The 25,002-nt window shown below is 24.5% G+C and overlaps 1 protein-coding gene across 2 annotated transcripts in view; it reads left to right on the top strand.

Annotated features, from left to right (window-relative positions):
* Positions 1–8,433: 8,433 nt before the first annotated feature.
* Positions 8,434–25,002, top strand: part of LOC112603080 (proton-coupled amino acid transporter-like protein pathetic) — a 21,315-nt gene continuing 4,746 nt past the window's right edge. The window contains exons 1-5 of one of the 2 annotated variants that reach the window (XM_025351496.1): positions 8,434–8,471; positions 8,566–8,646; positions 18,154–18,233; positions 21,384–21,458; positions 22,181–22,331. In XM_025351496.1, coding sequence (XP_025207281.1) covers positions 18,202–18,233; positions 21,384–21,458; positions 22,181–22,331 — 258 coding nt within the window. In that variant the 5' untranslated portion in view covers positions 8,434–8,471; positions 8,566–8,646; positions 18,154–18,201. Of the gene's footprint in view, positions 8,472–8,565; positions 8,647–17,905; positions 17,993–18,153; positions 18,234–21,383; positions 21,459–22,180; positions 22,332–25,002 lie in introns of those variants that run through there. The other variant, XM_025351497.1, reaches the window with a different exon arrangement.

The following is a 25,002-nucleotide window of genomic DNA, read 5'->3' as shown; positions in this document are numbered from 1 at the left end:
GTGTGATGTGGATACACAATATCTCTCGTCAATTTCTATATATATAATATTATTATCGTAATTACTTTTAGGAACAACTCATATTATATACCTAGGTATCTTATCTTTATAATTCACATTACAAGAAAATTGATTTCGTGTTATTGATATTTTAAGTGTCATGCACTCGTATATTTTACACACAGATATCTATACTACTAATATACTAATATATATTTCTGTCTTCTATATAAAAATCTGTGATTTTATATTACGATTACGATAAATACGATAGCTTATTAAGACGCAGGCCACAGAATTAACCAATGTGTCAAATTCATGGATTTACTTTTATGTTTTTTAAATACTTATATCAAATATTATATAATATTAATTTACGCAGACACGCAGTTACATAAATGCATAAAATATTCATATAATTTTTTTTTTATTTCTTACAAAATTTGCCGCCCCAAAAAAATTGCCGCCCTAGGCCCGGGCCTCACGGGCCTAGGCGTAAATACGGCCCTGGTTAGGGTAGCATGTAGCTGTATGATAGTGAATGTTTACGGTTACCGTGGAAATTATTGACATTTATCGATCATCTTGGCGAATGTTGTAAATTTTTTTAAATACCTCAGAATGTGAACATTTACCAGTGGTCGTTGACGTACTAGATACCTAGTTATCTAGCGAATGTTAATATAAATAGGTAATAAATGTAATAACAAGTTGATAAATAAATATAGTTCAACAAATTTTTTTTTTACGTTTTGTTTATTAAAACACTATAAACTATCATCGTGGTATTTACTGTTGCAACTTTACTAGTTGCAAATTATTTCTTCATTCTTACAATTACATTTTTTTTACAATTGCATCTTATAATTTATAAATGCTTGGCCAATGGCCATCACTTTTGGAAGTAGTTATCGATACTTGTCTCAAAGGCATTGTCTTTTTGCATAAGATGTTGTTTAATAATAGCAATTTTTCTCTGCACACTGCAAATTGATTTCGAGTGTACGCAGTTGACTGATAATTCCACGTTTTGTTCTTCATTTATGGATGGCATTATCGATGACCATTTCTACGGCCATGATATTTTGGGATATGCCTTCAGTCGATACCTAGAATACGCACTCAAACAATCAAACAATATCACCCACTTGAGCAGAAGGAAATTTTTCGTTGAACAATCGAAGCATTACACTTGCTTTGTTTGAAGTCCATTTAGTGTCATTGTTCAATGCTTAATTGCATTCTCCTTCCTTTCATTTATGTATTTTAAAAAACAATATATTTGTTTAAATTAAATTTTTAATATCTTTTACTTTATTTTGAATTACATACTTATAATAATTCATTTTGGCTTTTGTCGTCACTTTTACCGTTAGAATCCTTCTCTGCTTCATTTTTGTAATTTCTTTGATTTTCTAAATAGGACGAGAGACTGTTAAAAAATTAAAAAGTCGATTAATTAACTGAAATAAAATGTATATTGATAGGTTAAATTTTTATTTTATAATTTAAACTTATAGACTGAAGTATTTGTTCAAACTCCTTTTCTGTTTCTAATTTTTCTGTTTGTTCTTGTGGAACAGAAGATGTCAAAATACCACTTTGTGCTTTAGTGCCAAACATAGTTTCGCATGACATTTACTTAATGTCTTGATGATACGTTGTATTTTCCATAAATTGAACAAATGGTAATGATTCTGATCATTTTGAAGTATATCATTATTTTCCATCATAGCTTTTAATATATTTTGAAAATATTGGTTTGCTCTTTCGAGAGATCCTTGTGTTTAGCTGTAGCGTGGTTTACTATGCACAATTGTTATACTATCCCACATTGAATATAGCTCTGATATAACTTTATTTACGAACTGTCGTTCATTGTCCGAATGTAAAATATACATTATTATATATATTATATAATATAAATTGTTCTGCGATTAGCTCATCATTTTAGTTCACCCTCCATGACCACTCTTTTATAATATAAACTTCATGCGTAATGTCGTATAGTTCTGCGTTTTTTACATAGTAAATTGTTTTGGTTTCACTTGCTTTTAATGGTACGATTAACTAATGACTATCCATAATATTTACAGCGTTACACTGATTTAATTGTCTGTAATCACTTCGTTGCTTATTTTTTTTTTTAACTTATAACTCAACTTAAAATCAATTATATTTTTTATTCATTTTTAAGTTAAGTCAATTTGTGTATTAGTTACTTAAATATTTTAGTTAATACTGTTACGCTCAAGTTAATTTATGCGTTGATATTGACTATAAGGTATATTCAACAAACGATGGACAATCAAATTATCTCTTGCGGTAATATTAATAATAATCGGACGTGTCCGACAGCTGATACACAAAAGCGCATAGTCTGTAGATTGTGACAGCGATAATGTCTTGATTCTATAAAATAATACTAAAATATCTTTTAGTATACCGTGCTTCAAGTGTGGTTAACGATTACCAAACACTAATTGTAAATGTTAACAATCTGAACAATCATTAACTGGCGACATTAACTGCGATTTTTGGTGAATGTTAATATACATTGTTGACTATCCACATTCATCTAATAGTATCTACCGTGGTTATACTTCTTTACATAATATATAATATATAATATATGGTTACTGCAGTTGGTGGTTTTTTTCAAGGATAATCCATGTACACGATGAAGTTGGCTTATCCTACCACAGCCAATTTATTTTAAAATAATTCGCGAATATTTGAAAACTGGTTTTTAGCAGTTTCTCTAATTGTCTGGTATTAAATAATAATATTGATGAGGGAATGAATTCATGCTGCCCTCCCTGATACGTAGCTAACACCTTTAAAGTTTAAAATGGTACCAACATTTTCCAAAAAGATAGTAAGTATATTTTGCAAATTGGTTGTCAAAATTACGTATTTACTAGCCCTTTGTATAAAAGAAATAATATCACATCCCGTTTGAGGTGTAGACTATTTTAAATAAATAAATTAAACTTTTCAAATCTCCCAATTTTATTCATTTTAAATTTACTTTTTAATATTTAAATATGTAAGTTAAGAATTCTTGTTTTTAGTACTTCCATTTAGAATTTTGGATCCATATTTGAAAACGTAAACTATAGAGAACTTACAAATATTAAAGATTGTTATTAGTTTAAACTCGAAATTCTAAATAGGTTTGTTGTCAACTATTTGCAAAATTTTAAAATCGTCTTATTTTTTATATGAGGTAAGGAATTATTGATTTGCAAATTCTGAAAACCAATTTGTAAAATTCGATAGCTACATATTATGAAGGAGCTGCATGAAATAATATCCCTTTCCAATATTATATTTTTATATCAGACTGGGAAATGGTTTGCAAAACTGAAAATTTTTTTGCAAAATAAATATATTATTTTTTATTTAATTGGTTATACTTGGGAGGCCAACTTTATGCTCGTAACCTATGTTTATGAAACCATATCTAGAATCCAAATGTTTTCATGAAGACTTTGTTCATCGATATCGAATATCAAACCAATAGTTTTTATTTCTTCATTTTTATACACTCATATTTTGAAATAGACGCGGTGATGCAACGATTCTTTCAACTTTCTCTAACCAGTTTAAATAGTTGGCGCCTCGTGAATATGATTTGTATTAAATTGGTATAAATGATTCAATATAATTGTAATCACGCACGATCGTATCGGAAACCGGTATACCTAACATTTATTTTTTTATTATTTCGGAGCGCGCGCCCACGTGTCTTGTACTAAATGTGTCACACTAAGACGACTAAATTACTAACGAATACAGAGATTATTAAAATTCGAATCAATTGAGCGCGATTCGAGGTGTGCCTGCAGAAGACCTCCCAACAATTGGGGTCCTGAAAGTTCAGTCTTCTAGTCAGTAGCCTGTATTTTATATATAATGAGTAAATAAATATAAATTTGTTTAAAATATGTGATAAAAAAAAAAATTAATAAATAAATGGTTCTATGTTATTATAAATAACGTACCAACGTAGGTATACGATTTTACACTCGCTAATTAAAATTATCTTTCATAACGGGAAAAGTGGGTACTATAACCCTTTGTAATCATCAATTCTACTATTTACAAAAAAATATACGACTATTTAGATTTAGATGTTTAGTGATTTTTTGGGGGACTGTAGTCTTTCTAGGAATAGACATGTACTAATACGTGGAGGGCTCCGTTTGCATTTTGGGGGGGGGGGTTAAGCCCCCTTTAACTACGCCTTTGGTAATGAACAAATTCAATGATTTTCCTGAATATATGTCTTTCATTAAAGTTTTTATATTACACTATTATCGGGTGTGGTTTTTAGGTAAACATTAATTTTATAAATTGTATAAAATAAATCAAATTAATACCTATACATTGTTTGTCTTACATTTAGAGAGGACCTAAATAAAGTAGAGGCCTAAAAAATATTACGTATAGACAACATCTAGAATTCTGGTTGCGCACTCTTTGTGTACGTGTTTTTTGAGTCTATATTATAATAAAGTAAAGATCGTATATTGTAAAATTAACATAAACATATAATAATTTATTAAACTTTATTACGAAAGAGTTAAACGCTTATTTTATAATTCCTCGTCACTTATAAAAATTGTATATTACATATATTATATATATGCCTACATGATAAAGTCTGTATAGGTATAATAATTTGAATGATCAATAAGGATTATATATATGTATAAAATATTAAGTGTATATTGTATGTGTATAACGACTTACTCTACCATACATATGGGGAGAATGTTTTTATAAATAGTTTTAATAACTACGTCGTACATTATCGTCCCGGTCGGCCCACTATGTGTAGGTTTATTATACATACATGTATATACGTATATGTTTTTAACAACGACTATTTTAAGTGCCGTACTCGCCTGCCGGTGACCGAAATGTCTGAAATCTAAATAACAATAATAATATAATGTTATTCCTCTTATAAATTCCATTAGAACTAATCTACGCATTTAGGAGGTTTCGACGACATGTAAACGTCTCACATTCCGAACACCAAACACACACACACATACACATACACACACTACGTGAAAGTAGTTGTTGCTGCACCAATGCACATGCACAGACCGGGTATGGGGTGTTAGCTCCAGTTGTTATAAGACCCCTGTGGTTCTTTTTACTAATCTATGTGTGTATAATATATTTTGTACAGATCACGACGATCTTTAAAATCACTACGAAATGTAACAAGATATTATATACTTATCAACGACATAAATTACTTTTTATTTTATGGTTTCTGGTAATGCTTATTTTTTTTAGAAATTATACAACTATAAATTATTTTGATTAACTAAATTATAAACTACGGCCCTCTAAAGTTTGGTAAATTCATTAAAGTTAAGAGAATTACTTAGTTAAAAAGGAAGTGAACCAAATTATTGAATGATATGATAGCATATGCGACCATTATAATTTCTATGAAATATGCATTATCAAATGGTAAATATTTATATCGTATTGGTATTATTATTTTCAGTTTACTATAGAATGTTGTGTCATTGTGTCCATGTTATGAATAAGTAATAGGATAAAATTAGTTTAAATGTTTTGAAAATTCCATCGTGACATAGTGTATGTAATTGCTAATTTTGGTACATGAAATTTAATAATATACATATCAATTTCAAATCTTCAAGAAAATCATTAAAAAATTAATATACTTTGCTCCGAATTTTAGACATCAATAACAACTGAGTAAAAATATTTACTCCGCGGTCCATCGAGTAATCCATTTGTAGTCCACCTATGAATCCATATAAATATAAGTTAAAAATCACTGGTCTGTATATAGTCATTAGTCTTGTAGAAGTTTTGTGTAGGTGACCAGTAAACACGTGTTTGACATATTAAATTAACATTGTTGCATTTGCATACAATTATTTACGTGAGAAGTGAGAACTAATAAATAAATAGATAAATAGGTATAATCTTCTATTTTATTTTTTTGAAGTTAAATGTTGGTTGTTTTAAAATGCATTTTCATGTTATTTATCAAACCAATCAAATCGTTGTTTGGGTGTTTCACACGCTACTCACAAGCAAGTCCAATGGCATTTTGGAACACTGAATATTGATATAAATCAGTAAATAAAACATGTTTTCTAAAACTAGCTACGCGGTGTTCGTTCTATAATATAAACCATTTTACAAAGGAAAACAAATGAGAATAATACTCTTTTAGTTAGATTATAATTCCCCACAGAAAACTTGAAATTATGCAGCCATATACAATTTTTTTTTTAAATTTAATAAAAAATATTTTTTTAGTTCAAAACTTGTTTAAAATAAAATCTGTAAGTGCTTTTTATGCATTATTTTGAATTTTAAAATCCCAGTCATACATTTTGTACAATGCTGTATTAATCATGAGTGGATCATATACATATTAGTATATTACACACAGGCGGTTGGTGATTGATTGGCGAGAAGGCTGTCGCCTGTCGTAAATACCTATCAGTTGACAGATATATTTATATATTAGTAATCGTAATGATCATCATTGTAAAAATGACGAAATAACATAAAGGCAATCGACCATAGAGGCTGTTTATAAATACGCGAGTATTGGAATAAAATACCCAAGGACAAATTATTATCTTGTACTGAAATTACAAGGTCAATATTTCCAACGGATAAAATATCCAAGGTTAGACCAATAAGTAGAATAAATTATCCAATTTTTTTTTTTTTTATAATTCATTTTAGTAGAGAAGTATTAATAATAATTACATTATTCATTATTAAAAAACATTTATTTTACTGATGATTGTTAAGTGCTAATTATAAATACTGGATGAATTTTTTTTCACTACTCATTATAAGTACATAATTTTTAAAGGCAAAACATAAAAATAATCCAACTATTTAAGCATTTGAATATTTATGAAAAAATGTACACGGATATCGCGACCAAGTAATTGACGAAACAAAAATTATCCAAAGAGAGTTGGGAGGGGGGATATTGAAAAAAAATAGTTTATGTACATTTTTAAATTATTTTTATAACTATTTATATTATATTATTAACAATCATATTCTGATTGTATATTATTATGCAAAAAATTATCAAAAACATTATTATATATATATATTTTAAACTGGATATTTTATCCTATATGTTGGTTATTTCAGCCTTGAATTTTTTATTTGTTGGATACTTTGTCCTTGGATATTTTGACCTAGATATGCAATTAGATGGTGGATGACACAAACATTGTAATTTTATAAACTATACTATACACAATATATAATCTACTATAGTGACTTTACTATTTACCTAGCTAAAATGTTTAAGTACTTATATTTATTAATTTAACAATGAAATCAATGTTGTAATAACGAAGTGTTTTCGTAATATAATGTTTATGTTATTATATCTTTGACGTGGTTTTGATAAATTATAAATTTTAACTAGACATAATTAATATAGATTCATACAATCAATAAGATGATACTATAAAAATATGAGTGGTTATGCTTTGTCCATTGCCTATACATGACGAGTACTTGCAGGACATACATTAAATAAATAAAACTTAACCATTTTCACTTTTTGTAAGTGCGTATAAAATGAAATAGTAATGTGTGCAGTATAAAATAGTGCGACGGCGTTCTAAGATTTCCAAGCACAAGTCTCATACTTACCAAGTTACTGTTCGGTAGTCATAAAAGAATGTCCCATTTGCTTTTTGCCACCATCATGCATGTGTAAAGATTCAGCGAAAATTTCTGCGGAAAATCGATATGGTTTACGATAGTGATAGAATTTTCATTTTATAAATTTTCAAAATACTACAATGAGCAACATTATTGCATGTTCATCATTTAGAGTAGGTACAATATTAATAATAAATATATATATGTAAAAAACCACGGGATCACAGTCGCTAATTTCTATTACTAGAGTATTTTATATTATGTTAAATTATTGTGTTGCTTTTGAATTATTTCATCGCATGAAATGACATGACAGCGACTTTTTGTTACGCACACCACCCCTTGCTTTACCTAATACTTAGTTTTCCAGTATGTATATATATATTACCTTTTTTTTTTTTTTGTTCAAAATATATGGAACAGGTATTATATAATATATTTTACCTGTATAACACTGTATACTATATAGCAAGTATATAACTGAGAACCAATGTATACTAATAGTTACGACTTACGAGTATATAATGGTGTAGTGGGGGCGTCTATGCCCAGACAAAAACTGGATTTTTACTTACATACCTAGGTAGTAGCTTGGTACCGATTAATTTCGTCTTGCATTTCATATTCGAACGCGTGCCGTTGTGTACTCACAGATATATTTTTTAATTTTTTCAAATCGATTTTGATTTCCATTTTTGTTGTAATATTTGTACCTATAGTAAGTCTAATCAATATTATTGTTCAAAAAATTTCAGTTAGTAAGTATTGTTATTAATGATTTTTTCGTTATAATTTTTTATTCATAAAAACTATACTGTTTATAAAATACACTGTGTAATATATATATTACAGATTAAAAATTGCATGATATAAAAAAAATTATTCTTTTGGAACTGAGAAAAAACTACGAAAAAGCGAAAAAAATACATTGAGGTATATATTTATTTTATTTGCATGGTTTTTATTATTTTATTAACGGTTATATATTAATTTGTGACAAAATATTTCCACTGCTTTTAATTTAATTTAATTAATTATTCAACTATACGCTAAAAATCCTGGCTAATAATATTTTATTTATATAATAGTATTATATTGAGTTATAGAGAAAACCACAGAAAATACATATTATTTAATAATATGAATAATTTTATTATTTGGTTCGAATTAAAAAGTAAGCTAATTAAAATAAGCTCATTGCACATATACTCAATTAAAGAAATTAAGAACAAAAAAATAAAAATTAAAATTAAACAATTTATTTGAAGGAACCATGCTTTTATAACAAATTATTAATAAATAATTATTTAAAATTATTTGCTTTTAATTACAAATATTATTCACAAATCACCTATATAGGTACTAAAAAATATATTATCTTAGATTTTTAGGAAAATAGATAGTTTTTTTTTTTTTTGTTGGAAAACGAATAAATGTGCTTTATATTTAAATGCCATTTTTACTAAAAACAAAAATAATTGTCCCTATTAAAATATTAAATTAAAATTCCTATGCACATAAAGTTGTAATTTTATCAATAGATGTTATTAAAACATGCAATTCCTCTGTTGGTATAAAATATATAACTATAAATATAACCTACTAACTCAAATTGTCTTATTAGAAAAAAAATTTTAATTGCTATAAAAAAATTATTATTACAACTGTGTAAACTAATTTTGTATTATTACGCTATTATTATCTTAAATTACAATTGTAAAATATATTTAAGTTTGTTAAGAATTTATTACGTTTAAATTGTTTTGCCACATAAAGTTTTTCGAATTTGGATGACGGTAAAAATAAAAATAAAAATAAAAATGTTGGCCTTATTAATTTACCAGTAATGCAGTATTTAAATGAATATAAATTTCATAGAATCGTAGAAAATGTTTTAATAAATTAAATAGTAGAGACTAAATTTTTTATTAAGTTTTATTTAATTTCTAATAGAAAATAAAAAAAAAAAATAATAAAAAAATGTGTCTTGTTAGGTTCGCTTCAAATATTCGCTTACCATAATTAATCAGTTTTACTATATATATTGATATATAATATATAATTGTACCTAATCAAATTTTAGACATATTATAGTATCATATACATATTATCGTATCATTTTATCGTGCGATAAATTTAATTTGTATTCATTTTGGGTATTTAATAATATTGATGTGTTTAACACAGAGTTTAAAATGTCCAACATAAAAATCTACCGTTAATATATTATTTTTGATTAATACACCAACCTGTCGGCATCTTAAAGTTTCTTGCATCAATATTTTAAGGACGATTTCTGATTACGTTTATGTGATATAATTTCTATTAATCAGTAAATTTTACAACTGTCGAATGATGGCGATACGTGGTGATGGTAAATGTGTTTTATGTGTATTTTATTTTTAATTGTATACAATTTGTTTAATTTAATTTGAATTTTAATGCTAATATGTTAAATATTTCATCATGTTTAACTGACATATTATATTTTTATCTAAAGGTAGATGTAAATTTAAACACAACAATAACTTTTCGTTTATATCAAATATTTATTGTTTATTAAAACAAATTTATGGATAGTGTTATATGAAAACTAATCTTTTATAATATATTATTTGTTATGTTTAGTATATTATTTAAAAAACCCACTGTTATAAATAATATAATATATAATGTTATTTATATTCGGATGATGCTTAATTGATTGAAAATCCTGTAATTTTCGCATCTACAGTGACTAGATTAGTATAACGTAGTTAATAGGTGTATCGTAATTTTATCAATATTGTTTTTGTAACCATACAAATTCAAAACAAATTTGAAATTTGACTGGAAAATTCATTTTTCTAGTAAATATATATCGCAATGTCTAAAAGTTAAGATTTTTTTAATGTTCACTAGAACAGTTTATGCTGTTACAATTTCATTGTTTATAAATATATTTTCATAAGTTAAATTTAAAATATCATAATATTATTACACATGTATAAATCTTAAAAATTATATTTTTTATATAGTTAACTAAATGTATGAAATAAATAATGTGTTATGATTATACATAATCATAATGCTTATTATTTTTAAATCATATTTAGTGTAATGCTAATATTATTTATTACTGTAGGACTCCGAGTTTTATGCAAATGCGTATTCTTCTATACGTTTGACTAACAATAATTCTGATTAAATATCTTGACATTTTGTAATACGTAGATTCTGCTATTATTTTTTGTATATCTTTGCATATTTACATCAAAATATATAATAATTGGACATTTCTAGATAATTACATAAAACGTGTGTAAATTAAATAAAATAAACGTTTTATTTTAACGTTCATTTTACGTATAATATTATATTAACGTTTTATATTTTATAAATACTAATTAAAATATTTTAAATTTTACTCAACGTTTGATATATTTGTACATAGGTACTGATATTTCTGACAAATGTAATTCGACCGAATAAAACAAAATATTTTATTATTTCAGCGATAGACGTATAACTCGAATAATAGGAGCGTTACCTTATAGATATAGGTAGATATATAATAAATTTAATCTGATTTCTTGGACATAAGATTAAGACAACATAATATTATAGTAAGCATTTTTATGTTAGTTGTTGATTGTGTTATTCGTCGGAGTGGTGTATCCATGGTTTTCTTTTTTAATTATCAAAATTTTAAAAGAAGCCAAAGGTAAAAAATGTTCATTATTATAAGTAACCCAATATCCAAGTATCTTTAGAACGAATGGAGGTGTATAATTTTATATTTGTTTTTTCAAAGTACAAGGCGATGCTACATGACAATTGTAGAAGTTTTCAATTTGATTATTTAAAAGTACATTTTTTTATTCATTCAATAATTAATATAAATTTTTATGTTACATACACGTTTAAATACGGGTTTTTTAAATTTTATTTTTTTTCATTTCATATATTTTTTAACACAAAATAACAATTTTTTTGCATATTTTTGAATTTTTTAGTTCGATTTTATATTCGATATTTCTTTTTGTACAAAAATCCAGTTCCTAGTTATTAGTCTATTACAATATTATCGACGTAGTTTTATTTAGTCTTGTCTTATCTGGTTTGACGAGGTTTTTACATAAAATAAATACAGAATAAAAATATTAAAATTGAAATTTTATGTTAATCATATTATTGATAATAAATTTTCTATAAATTACTAACGTTAAGAGTATATAATTATACCACGACTTAAAAAAAATTGTTTTAAAATTATTTTAGGTGTCATGTTGCTAAAAACTAATATATAAGACACAAGTACTTAATAAAGTTGGCATATTAAATTATACATTTTACTTGCATAGTTGCATCATAGGGATATCATAAATATGACAGAGGATTTGTAAATTACAGCTCCTAAAAAAGTATTGATTAAATAGGTACTGAGGTATATGTATTTGTTTTTCAATATTTAATAACTAAACAATAATAAAATAAATATCATTTTAAATAATAAAATACGTACAATTAAGTATATTTCATACTATTTATATATAAAAAAAAATATTTTTATCAATGAAACTAGGTATATTGAACTAGGTTTATATTGATTCGAAAATAAACAATTACATAGATTGATGATTGGGTGCTTTTGAATTATACAAAAACGGATTGTTGTTTTAATAAAATGTTGTGACGAAAAACGTGTAAGAAAAGCACAAAATTAAAATGAATATGATTCATAAAGCAAAAATAATGCTAAATTTGTATTAAAAAGTAAAAATGTCTATTTACTTTAAAATATACTAAATAATAATATAAAATTTCATGTTTGGATTTTTTGTAACACGAAATAAATTTGTATCTAGATCTGTAGTTTTTTTATGAATGTGCAAACGAATATGTTTCAAGTGCTAGAATTTTTCAACCCTAATCATCGTTTACACGGGATATTAGCCTTTGTGTAAATGTCCGATTTGTTTTCATAAACTATTTTATTCTAATAACTTTTAAAATGTGATAACTGATCGTTATATCGGTATATTGATAATTAATAAGTCGGGCCTTGCCAAGTCACACTATATAGACAATAAAAAAACAGACAATTATTCTTATATATGTCTGTTTCTTGTCTAATTTATTCTCAGTTTTAGTATTATCCAGATCATTATTTTGAAATTTGGCGATGATCATAATTTAACGATTAAATTTTTATCATATAAATAAAATAAAAAAAGTTGTACGTCTTGCATAATATGAAGTTATCTAGGATTAAAAATTATCATATCATTATTATCATGTATCATTTAAGTATATATGTAATTACAATTTACTATTGTAACATAATAACTTGAATAATCTTAATAACGTATATTTAGGTTTTGGCGTAATTAAAGTTTAATTTAGGTAATTTTACAATTTGTTTATGATTTATAATATCATTCATATTTTTTATTTCGTAAGCGATTGAAAATACTGTTATTATTTAAAGATGATTTTGTTAGGTGTACTCGTATTTATTTATTTATGTATTTATTTTGTTAAGTTTTAATAAGTATACAAATCTCGATTGATCTAATAATATAGCGTATCATAATATTAAGCTATAGAGAAACATTTAAAATACTGGTTTCATAATTAGTTTTTAAATATATTTGATTCAAAAATCCTCAAAGTAAAATGTACTTCATAGTAAAACTGACCATATTTTTTTTATATAGGCAGTATTCATATTAAAATTAATTAGTGTTTTATTTTAATGTATCAATTATTTATTTTTAAATTCATATGTTGCCAAAAAATAGATAATATTATTCATAATATAATATAAAATATTTTATTTGGTATAACTTGAATTATTAATAAATAATTATTTATAAAGTTAAGTTGTACGCTATATTGTCTACACTCTACATCACATATTATTAGTAAAAAACATATTGTCTATTAAACTGTTTTTTGTATAAATATAATGACAATTGACAACTATAATATTATGAACAACTACTATTGTTTTTATTTGCTATAAATGATTTTTAAAATTTCACTACAATGCCTATGCTAAGATTTCTAACACAGGATAAAAAATATAGATGTAAAGTTAGTTTTAATAGAATAATTTCTTTGAAATAATTCTGAGTACCAGTTGAGATTTTATTGTGAGGTCCAAAATTTAAGTGAAAAGAGGCTTTAGCTTTTAATTTATATAAAGTTTAAGTCAAAGTTATAATTAGTTATAGACACTTGACTATAAGAAATATAATTTATAGCAATAGAATGAACTTATTATATTTCAATGGAGATTTTTATGATTACCAATAATCGTAGCTTATAGGTAAATATATAATAGTTTTATTAATTTTTATTTACGATTGTTAAAACATTATTTGGTCTATTATTTTAGGTCAGTTGGATAAAAATATTTATAATAAATCTGTGTATAACTATTAAGAACGTAATAGTTAATTTTAATTAATTTCAAAACATTTAGTAAGTGGCTAATTACTATAAGTGATAAATGAATGCAGTAGGTATATATAGGTTAGATGTAACATAGTTACCTATTTATATTGTATTATGTGTATCTACATGGATATCAACCATATAAATAAATCTGTCCGATGGCATCAGTATAAATGTTTGCTATTTGGGTATTTTTGTTAATGCATACGAGCGTTTTTTTGCATTACACGTTGTATTCTACGTTTATACGATATTTCAATTGGAATAAAAATTAAGTATAGTATTATAAGTTTTATAATTATCACAAACAAAAATACGCTATGTCGGCTCATATCATGTGTTTAATACCTTTATTTTTTTACACTCCTGTATGACTCCTCTATTGACATTAGACGTTATAGGTCGAATTTTAAGAACCATCTAGGTATCTATACTAGAAGGTAGCACGTGGACGAACTTTATTTGACCTTACAACTTAAACTAGTTTATTCTCACATTACAATATATTCAATCATTAACATACCTGAGGATTTTTTTTACGTCCTGTCCATTTCACGAATAAACGTCATATGTTTAAGAGTGAATAATTATGGAAACTGTATTATGTTATATAAATTAAAAATCTATCTAGTTAATATACTCATCGTATAGTATGCGATCGGAGAAAACTCGTAATGAATATTATACGAACGTCGAGAAACTGGTTCTTTGTTTTAACCTGAATTTTTGGATAGCAAAAGAGAAATAAAGTGGTTATTTTGATTCTGCTACTTTTGGTTTCATAATTCATAGGCCTATCACGGAGATTAGGCATATTAATAATGTGTACCATCCTATTTTATGTTTGACCGATAACCGACGACGAAAGAATGGATTATTTTATACGATACTTGGGTAGATGTTTATCTATTAAATATTTCGAAACAAATTATTTATTTTGAAAATAAATACTACAAGTTTAAAATGCGTGTTTAGTTATTTTTTAATTTAAATATCTGTACAGTATAGATTCTATACTAAAAAATATATTATTGCTACTTTATTTAGCTTATATGCGTGTTTAGTTATGTATCGAACAATTAATCAAAATTATTAAAATATTGTTAACATGTAAACGAGATATAGGTTTAAATAATATAATAATTTTATAATAGACATTCTAACTTCTAAGTATATAAAAAACAAAAATCTTATGTTAATGATCAATTATTATTATTATTATTATTATTTTTAAAGCTTAGGTATATGAATAGGTACATAAAGTATTTTTAAAATATTTTTGTTTATTACTAACTATACATTTTAATTATATTATATATATTATAATAAATCCACTGTATTCTTATAGTAAAAAAAAATCTAAGGCTCTTTTAAATCCGTCACTGCATTCCAACACGTATATGCAATACAGTGCAAACGTGCAGTGTATTAATTTATTATATATATATATATATGACACGTCAGTGTACTGCAGATACCAATCATTCAATTGCATGATTGACTAGACTATGTCTACTCGGGACATATGTAGGTATTTAACAATACCTGAATAAAAAAAAAAATCCTATTCGGTTACTAAATTAGCGTATCTATTTTTAGAGTGTGAGTGTTCTACAGTGGTCCGCCTGTGTTCGTGTCGCACCACATAACTATTTTTTTTTTAAATCATGTATCTTACATACACCTATAACCACCAAGGCTGGATAAGTTAAAAAAATTTTTCAACTTGGTAAGTTAGGTTTAAACAAAAAAAATGTAATTTATGTTTTAAGTTAAAAGTTACTTTTCTTTTTTTTTTTAATTTCTAAAAATTACAAGTTAATTAGGTGTAAAGTAACCTAACTAAAACCATTTCATTTTTTTCATATACAATTTAGAATTATACCTTTTTTAAAGTTAAAGCTAAACAAATAGCAGTTATTAATATAGGTCTTTTAATTTAAAATGTATGTATTAATTGCTGTAGGTACTTTCAAACTTTGATTAATGATGAAATCCAACAAAATATTTAAATTATATTAATGCTGTTTTTACATAATTGTCTACAAATCTTTAAATTTTTATATTATATTGATAAAATTTATAATAAGTATATAATTAATTACACGTATAACTTTAAATATTAATCTATCAATAGTGAGAATAAAATATTTAATTGAACTATCATTTTTATTTTATCATATTAGTAAACAGTAATATATTATATCAACATTAAAAGTGTAATATGATTATAAAATAACCATTAACTATAAGCTTTTTTAAATTTAAACTGTAAGCTAAAAATCTATGCCATGATTATTTATTATTAAGTATTAATACATAAAAGTGATACTTATTGCTTACACATAAACAGTTTTTATTATTAGGAAATATAATAATTACTATTAACTTTTAAGAAGTATACAGATGAGTATCAGATCTGGGTAAATTAGTTATAAATCATTATTTATTACTTATAAATTTATAATATATTACTAACAATATAATTAAATACATATATCTTATTAATTCGTTTCACATATTTTGTATACATTAATAATTAACAATTATACATATAAATTTTATTACTTTTATATAATAACAAAAATATTGAGAAACACTTCAACAATACAATTTAATAGGTGCCTCCCGTTTAGAATACAATATACCTAATATAAAAATTCAATTTATAAATAATGTTTGTTATTCCCGATAATTATTTCTTTTTTTTTTTTATATAAAAATATGTATATTTTAAATTAATGAGGTTTATATTAGGTAAAAAATGTACTTGTTGTGACAATAAAAAAAATTAACTCATAAGGTATTGCATGTTATGAATAAATATTAAACTCGTTAAGTTATAGCGGTTACTAGTAAAAAAAAAAATAACTCGCTATGCAACTCAGTTAAAAGTAACTTTATAACTCATTAGAACCCAGCTTTGCCTCTAACCATATTATTGAACACTGTGACTAAAAATTATATAAATATAATTAGGCCTACCACCCGCACACAATATGCATTATTTTTTTTATATGTTCAATATCGCAGATAAAGCACGTGACTATAAATATTTCTCATATTCGCAAATATTAGTAATTAAAAATAGTGTATAGGATCTGCGCATGTTTGAAATTAATTTGTGGCTGTCGCGTGATCGTGGGCAGTAAATAAGCAGTAACGCCGTGGAAAAAATTATTTTACCTCCACACCACTTTAAACAAAACAATAAATAATTATATATCCATAACCTGCATCCTGTTGACTGGCACACAGTATCCATCATAGGTACTAACGTTTTTTACCGGTGTTAATATCACAAAATCCTTCGGTCTCCGCTAGACTAGGCAGCTGTTACCATATTTTGCTTTAGTAAGTTTTAAGAGTAATTACATATTATGGTACATATACAATAAATATAAACACACATATATTATATAAAGGTTGATATTTCATTTAGGAAAGAAGTGCGTGTTTTGTAGTTCGCTTCTAACGTATCCGCGCCACGACTAGAATCAATTTCGAACACGATAAATACATAAAATATTGTATTACCGCCGTCTACTTATATGTATATAAATGTATAATATATATATATATATTTATATGTTAAGCATATTTTAGTGCCTGTCCGTCTGGAGTAGTAGGTAAAGTATTTAGATTCTCCTACTCCTCACTACGCCTAAAGAGTTTATTTTTAAAGACTTATTTTTTTTTTTGTCGGTCGATCAACTTGTCAACTATCTACCTTTTTTTCCTTTTATTCCATCTCTCTTACTCTTCGTCATTTTTTTAGTAAGATCGTCGTGTGCCCTAATATACTTGCGTGACAGACAGTGTACGAGTATACTGCGATGTAGGTATTTACAACCATAGAACACGAAATATTGTTGTAATAATAATAATTGTATTAAAGATGTACCACAAATACTGTATAGAAAATATTTTCATAAATAAGAACTTCTTGATAATAAATAAATAAATACAAATTGCTAATTGTCATTGTTTGTATTTTAGGGTTAGCAAGAAGCATCGCCGAAATTTAAGTCGATCTTATTTAGCAAAATGTTTAAGATAAAAGAAGAACCGGAAAATAAGTGAGTTTAATTACTATTTTTTTTTTTATACAGAACCCAAAATGGTGAATATTAATTTTGAAATAGCATATATAAATATAGCAGGAAAACATTATAATTCTATGGTTGGTTTACACATACTATGTAAATTATTATCAAAATCGATGAGGATAAACTATAAAGTGTATAAATTATGTAACTATATAGATATAATAGATATATTTCTCTTGATATTTTTTAAACAATTTTTGTGTGTCAGGTTAAGCACTAATTTAAAAAAAAAAAACATTGGTAATGTAAATAATACTGGGAAATATAAGTCATAAGACCTAGTATTGATTATAGCTATAATGTAAATGTTTTATAAATAATTACAATATAAATATTATGGTCTTAATATTACCGAAAACTATACTAGTTAAACTATAGGTTTTATGAATTTTTTATTTCATAAAATTATTTGTTTTAATGATTTAATTCCAAACATTACATTTTTAGTTTATTATTTATATCAGTATTTTCTATCTACAGTATAAATTTTAAAATATTTCGAATCTTATTGAGATTTAATTTATAAATAATACGAGTATACAAATGTTAAATTATTATTTGAAACGCGTATAATTTAATAAACATATACCGAGAGTAAAATAATATAGGTAACTATATACATTGCAATGTACACTATAATAAAAATTCAGTAATGCTAATGCAGTTTGTTATAATTTAAAAAACTAAAAAATGAACCTTGTGTGAACCACATATATTAATGCATTAAAAAATAGATTACCTACATTTTTTAAACGTATTTAATTTCTTTATTTTTTCTTATTAAATTGAAATTTAGCTAGTTAAAATATAATTAAATTTATCATTTATTAACTATTAAATTATAACTGAATATTAAATTATAACTGAATCAATGATTGCAGAAACGACATGAGTCAATTTTTTAAAACTTTTGTATAAATGATAAAAAGTGTATAATTTAGATAATTCTGAGAAAAATTCTTATTTAAAAATAATATAATTATATAATATAATTTGTGTATATAAATAATATGATGTTTTTTTTATTATTGACTTTCAAAGTTTTTTGACTCATGAGTCATGAAATTTCATAAACAATGTGACTCGTGTCGTTTTTGCAATCATCGATTTAACTAGAGCACAGATTTTTTTGCACTAAAAAGTATCAAAATATGTTATATAATATGCAGGAAAAATATTTTATTTATTTAAAATTTACTAACCAAACAATTTATAATAATTAATTACTTAATTACTTAATGAAAATTTTCGTTTTAATATGCAATATATTTCAAATTTTGTAAAAATATACAAAAATATGCATTAACCATTAAATATACGGAATTGTGCATAAAAAATTTTACCATTAGATTCAAATTATTATGATTTGTGAAGATAACTGACAAAAATCCAAAACAGTGAAAAGGAAAAAATATACAATTGCATATAGAAATCCGCACTCTACTTAGGTATAACTTAACGATTTCGCGTTCACTTAATAATTTTCATCAACTTTCTCACCTAAATATATCATGTATTAATACGCATACCTATATCTATTTATTATAGACTTAAGTTTAAATCAAACAAACTTCAAAAATGATCGTTAAAACGCGAAATTCCCATAGTATTTGGGCAAAAAATCGTTATTTGACTTTAGCTTGGACAAATCTAGTTGTGATCATCATTTAGGCAAAGTCATAGTAACTATATATTTCACAGTAGGTGCTATGTTTTTCAAATATTAGGTACAATAAAAATAATTGTACTATACAATTATAGTAAATAGTAATGTTAGTATTGTAATATTATAATATTAATTTAAAAATTAAAAAAAAAATTGTAAAGAAATTTTATTTATTTATTTACATTAAAATAATAAAATTATGTACTATTTTATAAATCTGTAAAATATTTAAGTGTATAGTTAATACAGTTTTGCTATAATTATTTTCTTGAGCACAAAATAGATTTGCCTAGGTGAAAATCGAAACATTACGTTTTGTTCAAATATCGTGGGTAGTTTATGTTTTGCTGAGGTTTACTTGACTTTGACATATTCCCGTGAAATATTATATACAATAACATTCATGTGAATAAATAATTTTACAACAAACATTTCGCACTTTTTACTTACCTTTGAGATATGATTTTACGTTAAGGCCGTTAAAAGTATGTAATTTATATGTTACGAGTATGTGTGAATGTTTTGAAATATGAAAGCGTCATTGGAGATCCATTATATTATGAAAATTTCTACTTTACTACAGTATTAAGTATGACTAACATGAGGAATCTTCAACCTTGTATTACATTTTTAAGCTTTTTGAAGAATCAAATATTTATTTTTTTTGATAACTACTGAGAAATACCAAAAAAAAAAAAATGAAAATTTCACATTTCTTTGAAAAACTAAGAAATTTAAAATATATAAAAACTAATTGTTAAATATATATTTTGTATAATTATGCCTATCTATAATCTATATATTTAAATATTATTTTATCAAGAAACTTAACAGAAATGATTGCATTTTTTATTATTATTATGGTATTGGGTTATTTTTATTTAAAACTATAATATACTATAAATAATAATGTATGTATAAAATTATAAAAACCAAAATTTTAAAAACATTTTAATTTTATTAACTTGATGGATTACTTTTAAATCAATTAATTAAAGGTTATTTCAACAGTAAATTAAACTAGTCAAGTTAAATAATTAATTAACTAGTTAAGCTAAAAGGTTTAAAAACAATTATTTTTTTAACTTAATTTAAACTTTTTAACTAGTTAATGCCCCGTCTTAAATATGTGATAATTGTATATAGTATATGTACTATATTTACCTGTATGCAGGATAGATAATGATATTATTAAATTATATGTTTATTACTTTGTGAACTTAAAAAATAAAATAAAATGTTCTACTGTACATTTTTAAGGTATTATAATATTAGTTTAAACATTTTTTATTTTTAAGGTAAAATTAAATTTTTTTTTATCATTTTAATTCAATCAATAACGTAAATTACTAAAAAAAAAAAAAAAGTTTTGCTTCCCTACCATTACATATAATAATATAAACAAATCATAATATTATGTGTTTATTTTAATTTGTTATATTTATTTATTTCAGACAAAAAACTTTAAGAAATCAAGAAAAGGGTGACTTTGATCCGTTTCTTGAAAGAAATTTGGAACACCCAACCACGTGAGTGTAGTAGTGTACTACTAATTACTTATAACAGGATTGCTTTTAGTCATTAGAAGCCTGAAAACAATATCAGCGTGATGCAATTTTGTAGTTTTGCTCTAAAGTATATATTTTTATTTAGAATTAAAACAATGATTACATAAAAACAAAAAAATTGTATGTACCTATAACTTGTATATTATTTGATTTAAAAGTTACATATTTTAATATTTTTTAGATTAAAAACTCTAATAAATATAACTGAGTTGATTGTATAATATACACATTTAATAATTACCACAAAAAAAAAAAAAAGAAAAAATGATTTTAGAAACAATGGAAAAAATATAAGTAATAATTAATAATATTTATTTTAACTATTATTTTTTTTTAATTTTTTTAATTTAGTGCAAAAAAAGAAATGATAAAAATTCTAAACAAATTGTATTTTTCTTGTCTTTGTTACTGAAAATGTTACTATTAAATATTCTTAATCTAGATTTACACAATCTATATAGGCTATGTATATATGTGTATATATACACATTTTATATGGTATGTAAATATTTCAATACCAACGTAATTTTGTCATTGTTATTCTTTGGTAGGTACTTATCATATGAATATGAATTCAACAACTATAGATACATTAAGTTTAGGGCCGTATCAATAACTGACATCTGTATACGCACGAATAATTAAACGCTATTACTCGATATTAATTATTTAAATATTTGCAGGAACGGTGAGACCCTGACTCATTTACTCAAAGCGTCTCTAGGGACCGGCATCCTGGCCATGCCGTTGGCTTTTCAATGTTCGGGGCTTATAATGGGTATATTTGCAACAGTATTTGTGTCTTTCGTATGCACGTATTGCTCGTACTCATTGGTTAGTATTTGTATGACTTAAATATTAAATAATATGTAGTATATGTATTAACAAGATTATTTAAAACTGAAACGCGTAAAAAATTGTTTATACACGTCATGTTGTTTACAAAAGATCTCTAAGATCTCCTCTAAATAATAATTAAAAAAAAGTAATGTCAATATGCACGTATGGTTTGTAAGCTTATCATTTAAATCACATTTTTAACCAATAAATCAAACTAGCTGAAAATAAATATTTTTGAAATTAGGTACTTGCGACTTACGCGTTTATCAAATGCAGATATTATGAGTTATGACCAGGGCTAGGATTTGTATGCAATAAAAAATTGTAAAATATGAATTTTATTTACCAAAATATGCAAAAATATGCATTTTAATTTTTGTTAGATAAACACAAAAATATAAATATAGTTATAAAAAAACTATTTATCTATTGAAATACATCAGTGGTTGGCTGTTTGTCTTAAATCTTAATATAATATAAAAAAAATAATTGAAAAATAAAATAATTTAGAAATAAAATTTATAATTCACATTCACTGCGTATGTTACATGCTACGACCACATATTATTTTAAATTTTCGAAAATGAATGATCGGCGATTGGATCGTATAATGGCTTTGTATTGACTGAAGCTCCGTTCAACGTCACATGATGTAGTTGGCCTATATTAAAGTAAAGAAATTTGTCCTGGTGTTAGGTTACAACTGAAATTGTCCTCATCCGATTCACTATTTAATATTTTATTTATTGATTGTAGAGTTTTAAATCCTTTATTTTTTTGTAAAATCAAGGACAATTTGTTCTTAACTTTATCTGCGACTCTTCCATTACACTCAAGAAGTCGATCCCTAGCGTTTATTATAATCTGTAGACTTTCACGAAGTGTTAAATTCTTGTTTTGTAGTTTAATTATGACTTGGGATAAAAAGCAAAAATTTCTTTTAATATATGCCAAATCATTTTTTAAATTTTGATTATCAAATAATTCTTTAGCTTTTATTATCGAATTTAATTCGTCATCTACTTCTGAGATCACAGATTTAATTTAATTAAAATTATCTACATAATACGTTACTGCAGTCAACCACGTTGCCCATTGTGTCAACACTGTTTTTGGAGGTAAAGGTAAATTTGAAAACATTTCACGTAATTTATGTGTAAATTATAAATATTAATTACGAAATATACTATAAAACATGCATTTTTCGCGTTCTCATAATCAAAATATGCAATAAAATTCATTTTATTCAATATATACTTTTATATGCATTTTATCAAAAATATGCAAAAACATGCAAAATAAAAACACCACCATTTATCTCATCATGAGATGATTCGTGGACATTACTGACAAAATCAATAATCAGAGTCGCAAAAAAACATGCTGTTGCATACAAATCCTAGCCCTGGTTATGACCATTACTGCGGTAGGTAATAAGTGGGGCTCGGAAGTCATTGCATTTGCATCTGTTTTTAGGTTGTTAGATTTATTGTTAAGTAAGCTTAAAATCAATTTGATGATATTAAGAAAATAATATTAAAAGTTTATAGTGCATATTTTTGCATATTTAGTGATTTTATAGTTTTAAAGCATATTTTTCGATTTTTCAATTTTACTATTTTTTTTTTTTTTTAAGCATATTTGATGATTAATTACATGTTTCAAATAAAATTTGAAAAATTAACAATAAAAATATAAATACTTTAAAATGTATATTTATATTTTGAAAATTTTCACTATAGATATTATTATTTATTGTATTGTGTTTTAAAAATTCCTAGTTGACATACAATTTCATGTTTTTGTTAATAAATATTTAATACAAATTATAAAATGATATGAAAATATTTTTAATAAAACATTTTTATTTATGAAAATTGTGATTAGAATAAAAAGTAAGTGCATATGAGGCTCGCCGCATACTTCAAATATCTATTAGGTACATCTATTAAGTATATTCTTAACTATCATCAGTTATCATCAATTTATTTTCTATAATTTAACAGAATATTATTGGTTTTACTATGAGATATTATTTGAAATCTAGTTATTGCTATAAATTAAGCATTTTATAGAAGAAAAGTAATTTAAAAAAATCATTCATACAATTTTATTATAAATTATGAGACATAGCCCATAGGTAGTATTTATTTAATAATTAACTTGTTAGTCATTATCATCCTATAATAATAGTTTTATAACCATTTAAATACACATTTTAGCTTTTAATTATAACTTTTAAATTCTATTGACTACTACATAATTCGAAAACACACAACAATTTTTATATTTCGCTTTTTCTTTACACGTTTATACACAATTTCTGAAAAAGTAATATTATATATGTAGTTTATATTACGCAGTAAGTTAATTAAATTAAATTGATCAATTTTTTTTTTTAAAGTTTTATTATTCAGTAATATTATTGACATCATGAAGACATTTAATATTTGTAAAGTTATGTAATATTTGCCTATATAATTTAAGTGTAATGGAATGTTATTAATTATGAAAAAGTGTTGTTAGAAACATTTTATTTCGAAAATTAGTTAGTTGAATTGAGTCGATAAACTAAATTAGTAAGATTTTGGTAGTTAATAATCAATAATCAAGTTGGTACACACACACACACACACACACACACACACACACACACACACACACA

Source organism: Melanaphis sacchari, unplaced genomic scaffold (genome assembly GCF_002803265.2).
Source record: "Melanaphis sacchari strain LSU unplaced genomic scaffold, SCAv2.0 Contig95_pilon_pilon, whole genome shotgun sequence".
NCBI classification, from domain to species: domain Eukaryota; kingdom Metazoa; phylum Arthropoda; class Insecta; order Hemiptera; family Aphididae; genus Melanaphis; species Melanaphis sacchari.
Note: the sequence above shows the minus strand (reverse complement) of the source record. Positions and strands in the feature narration are given on the sequence as shown.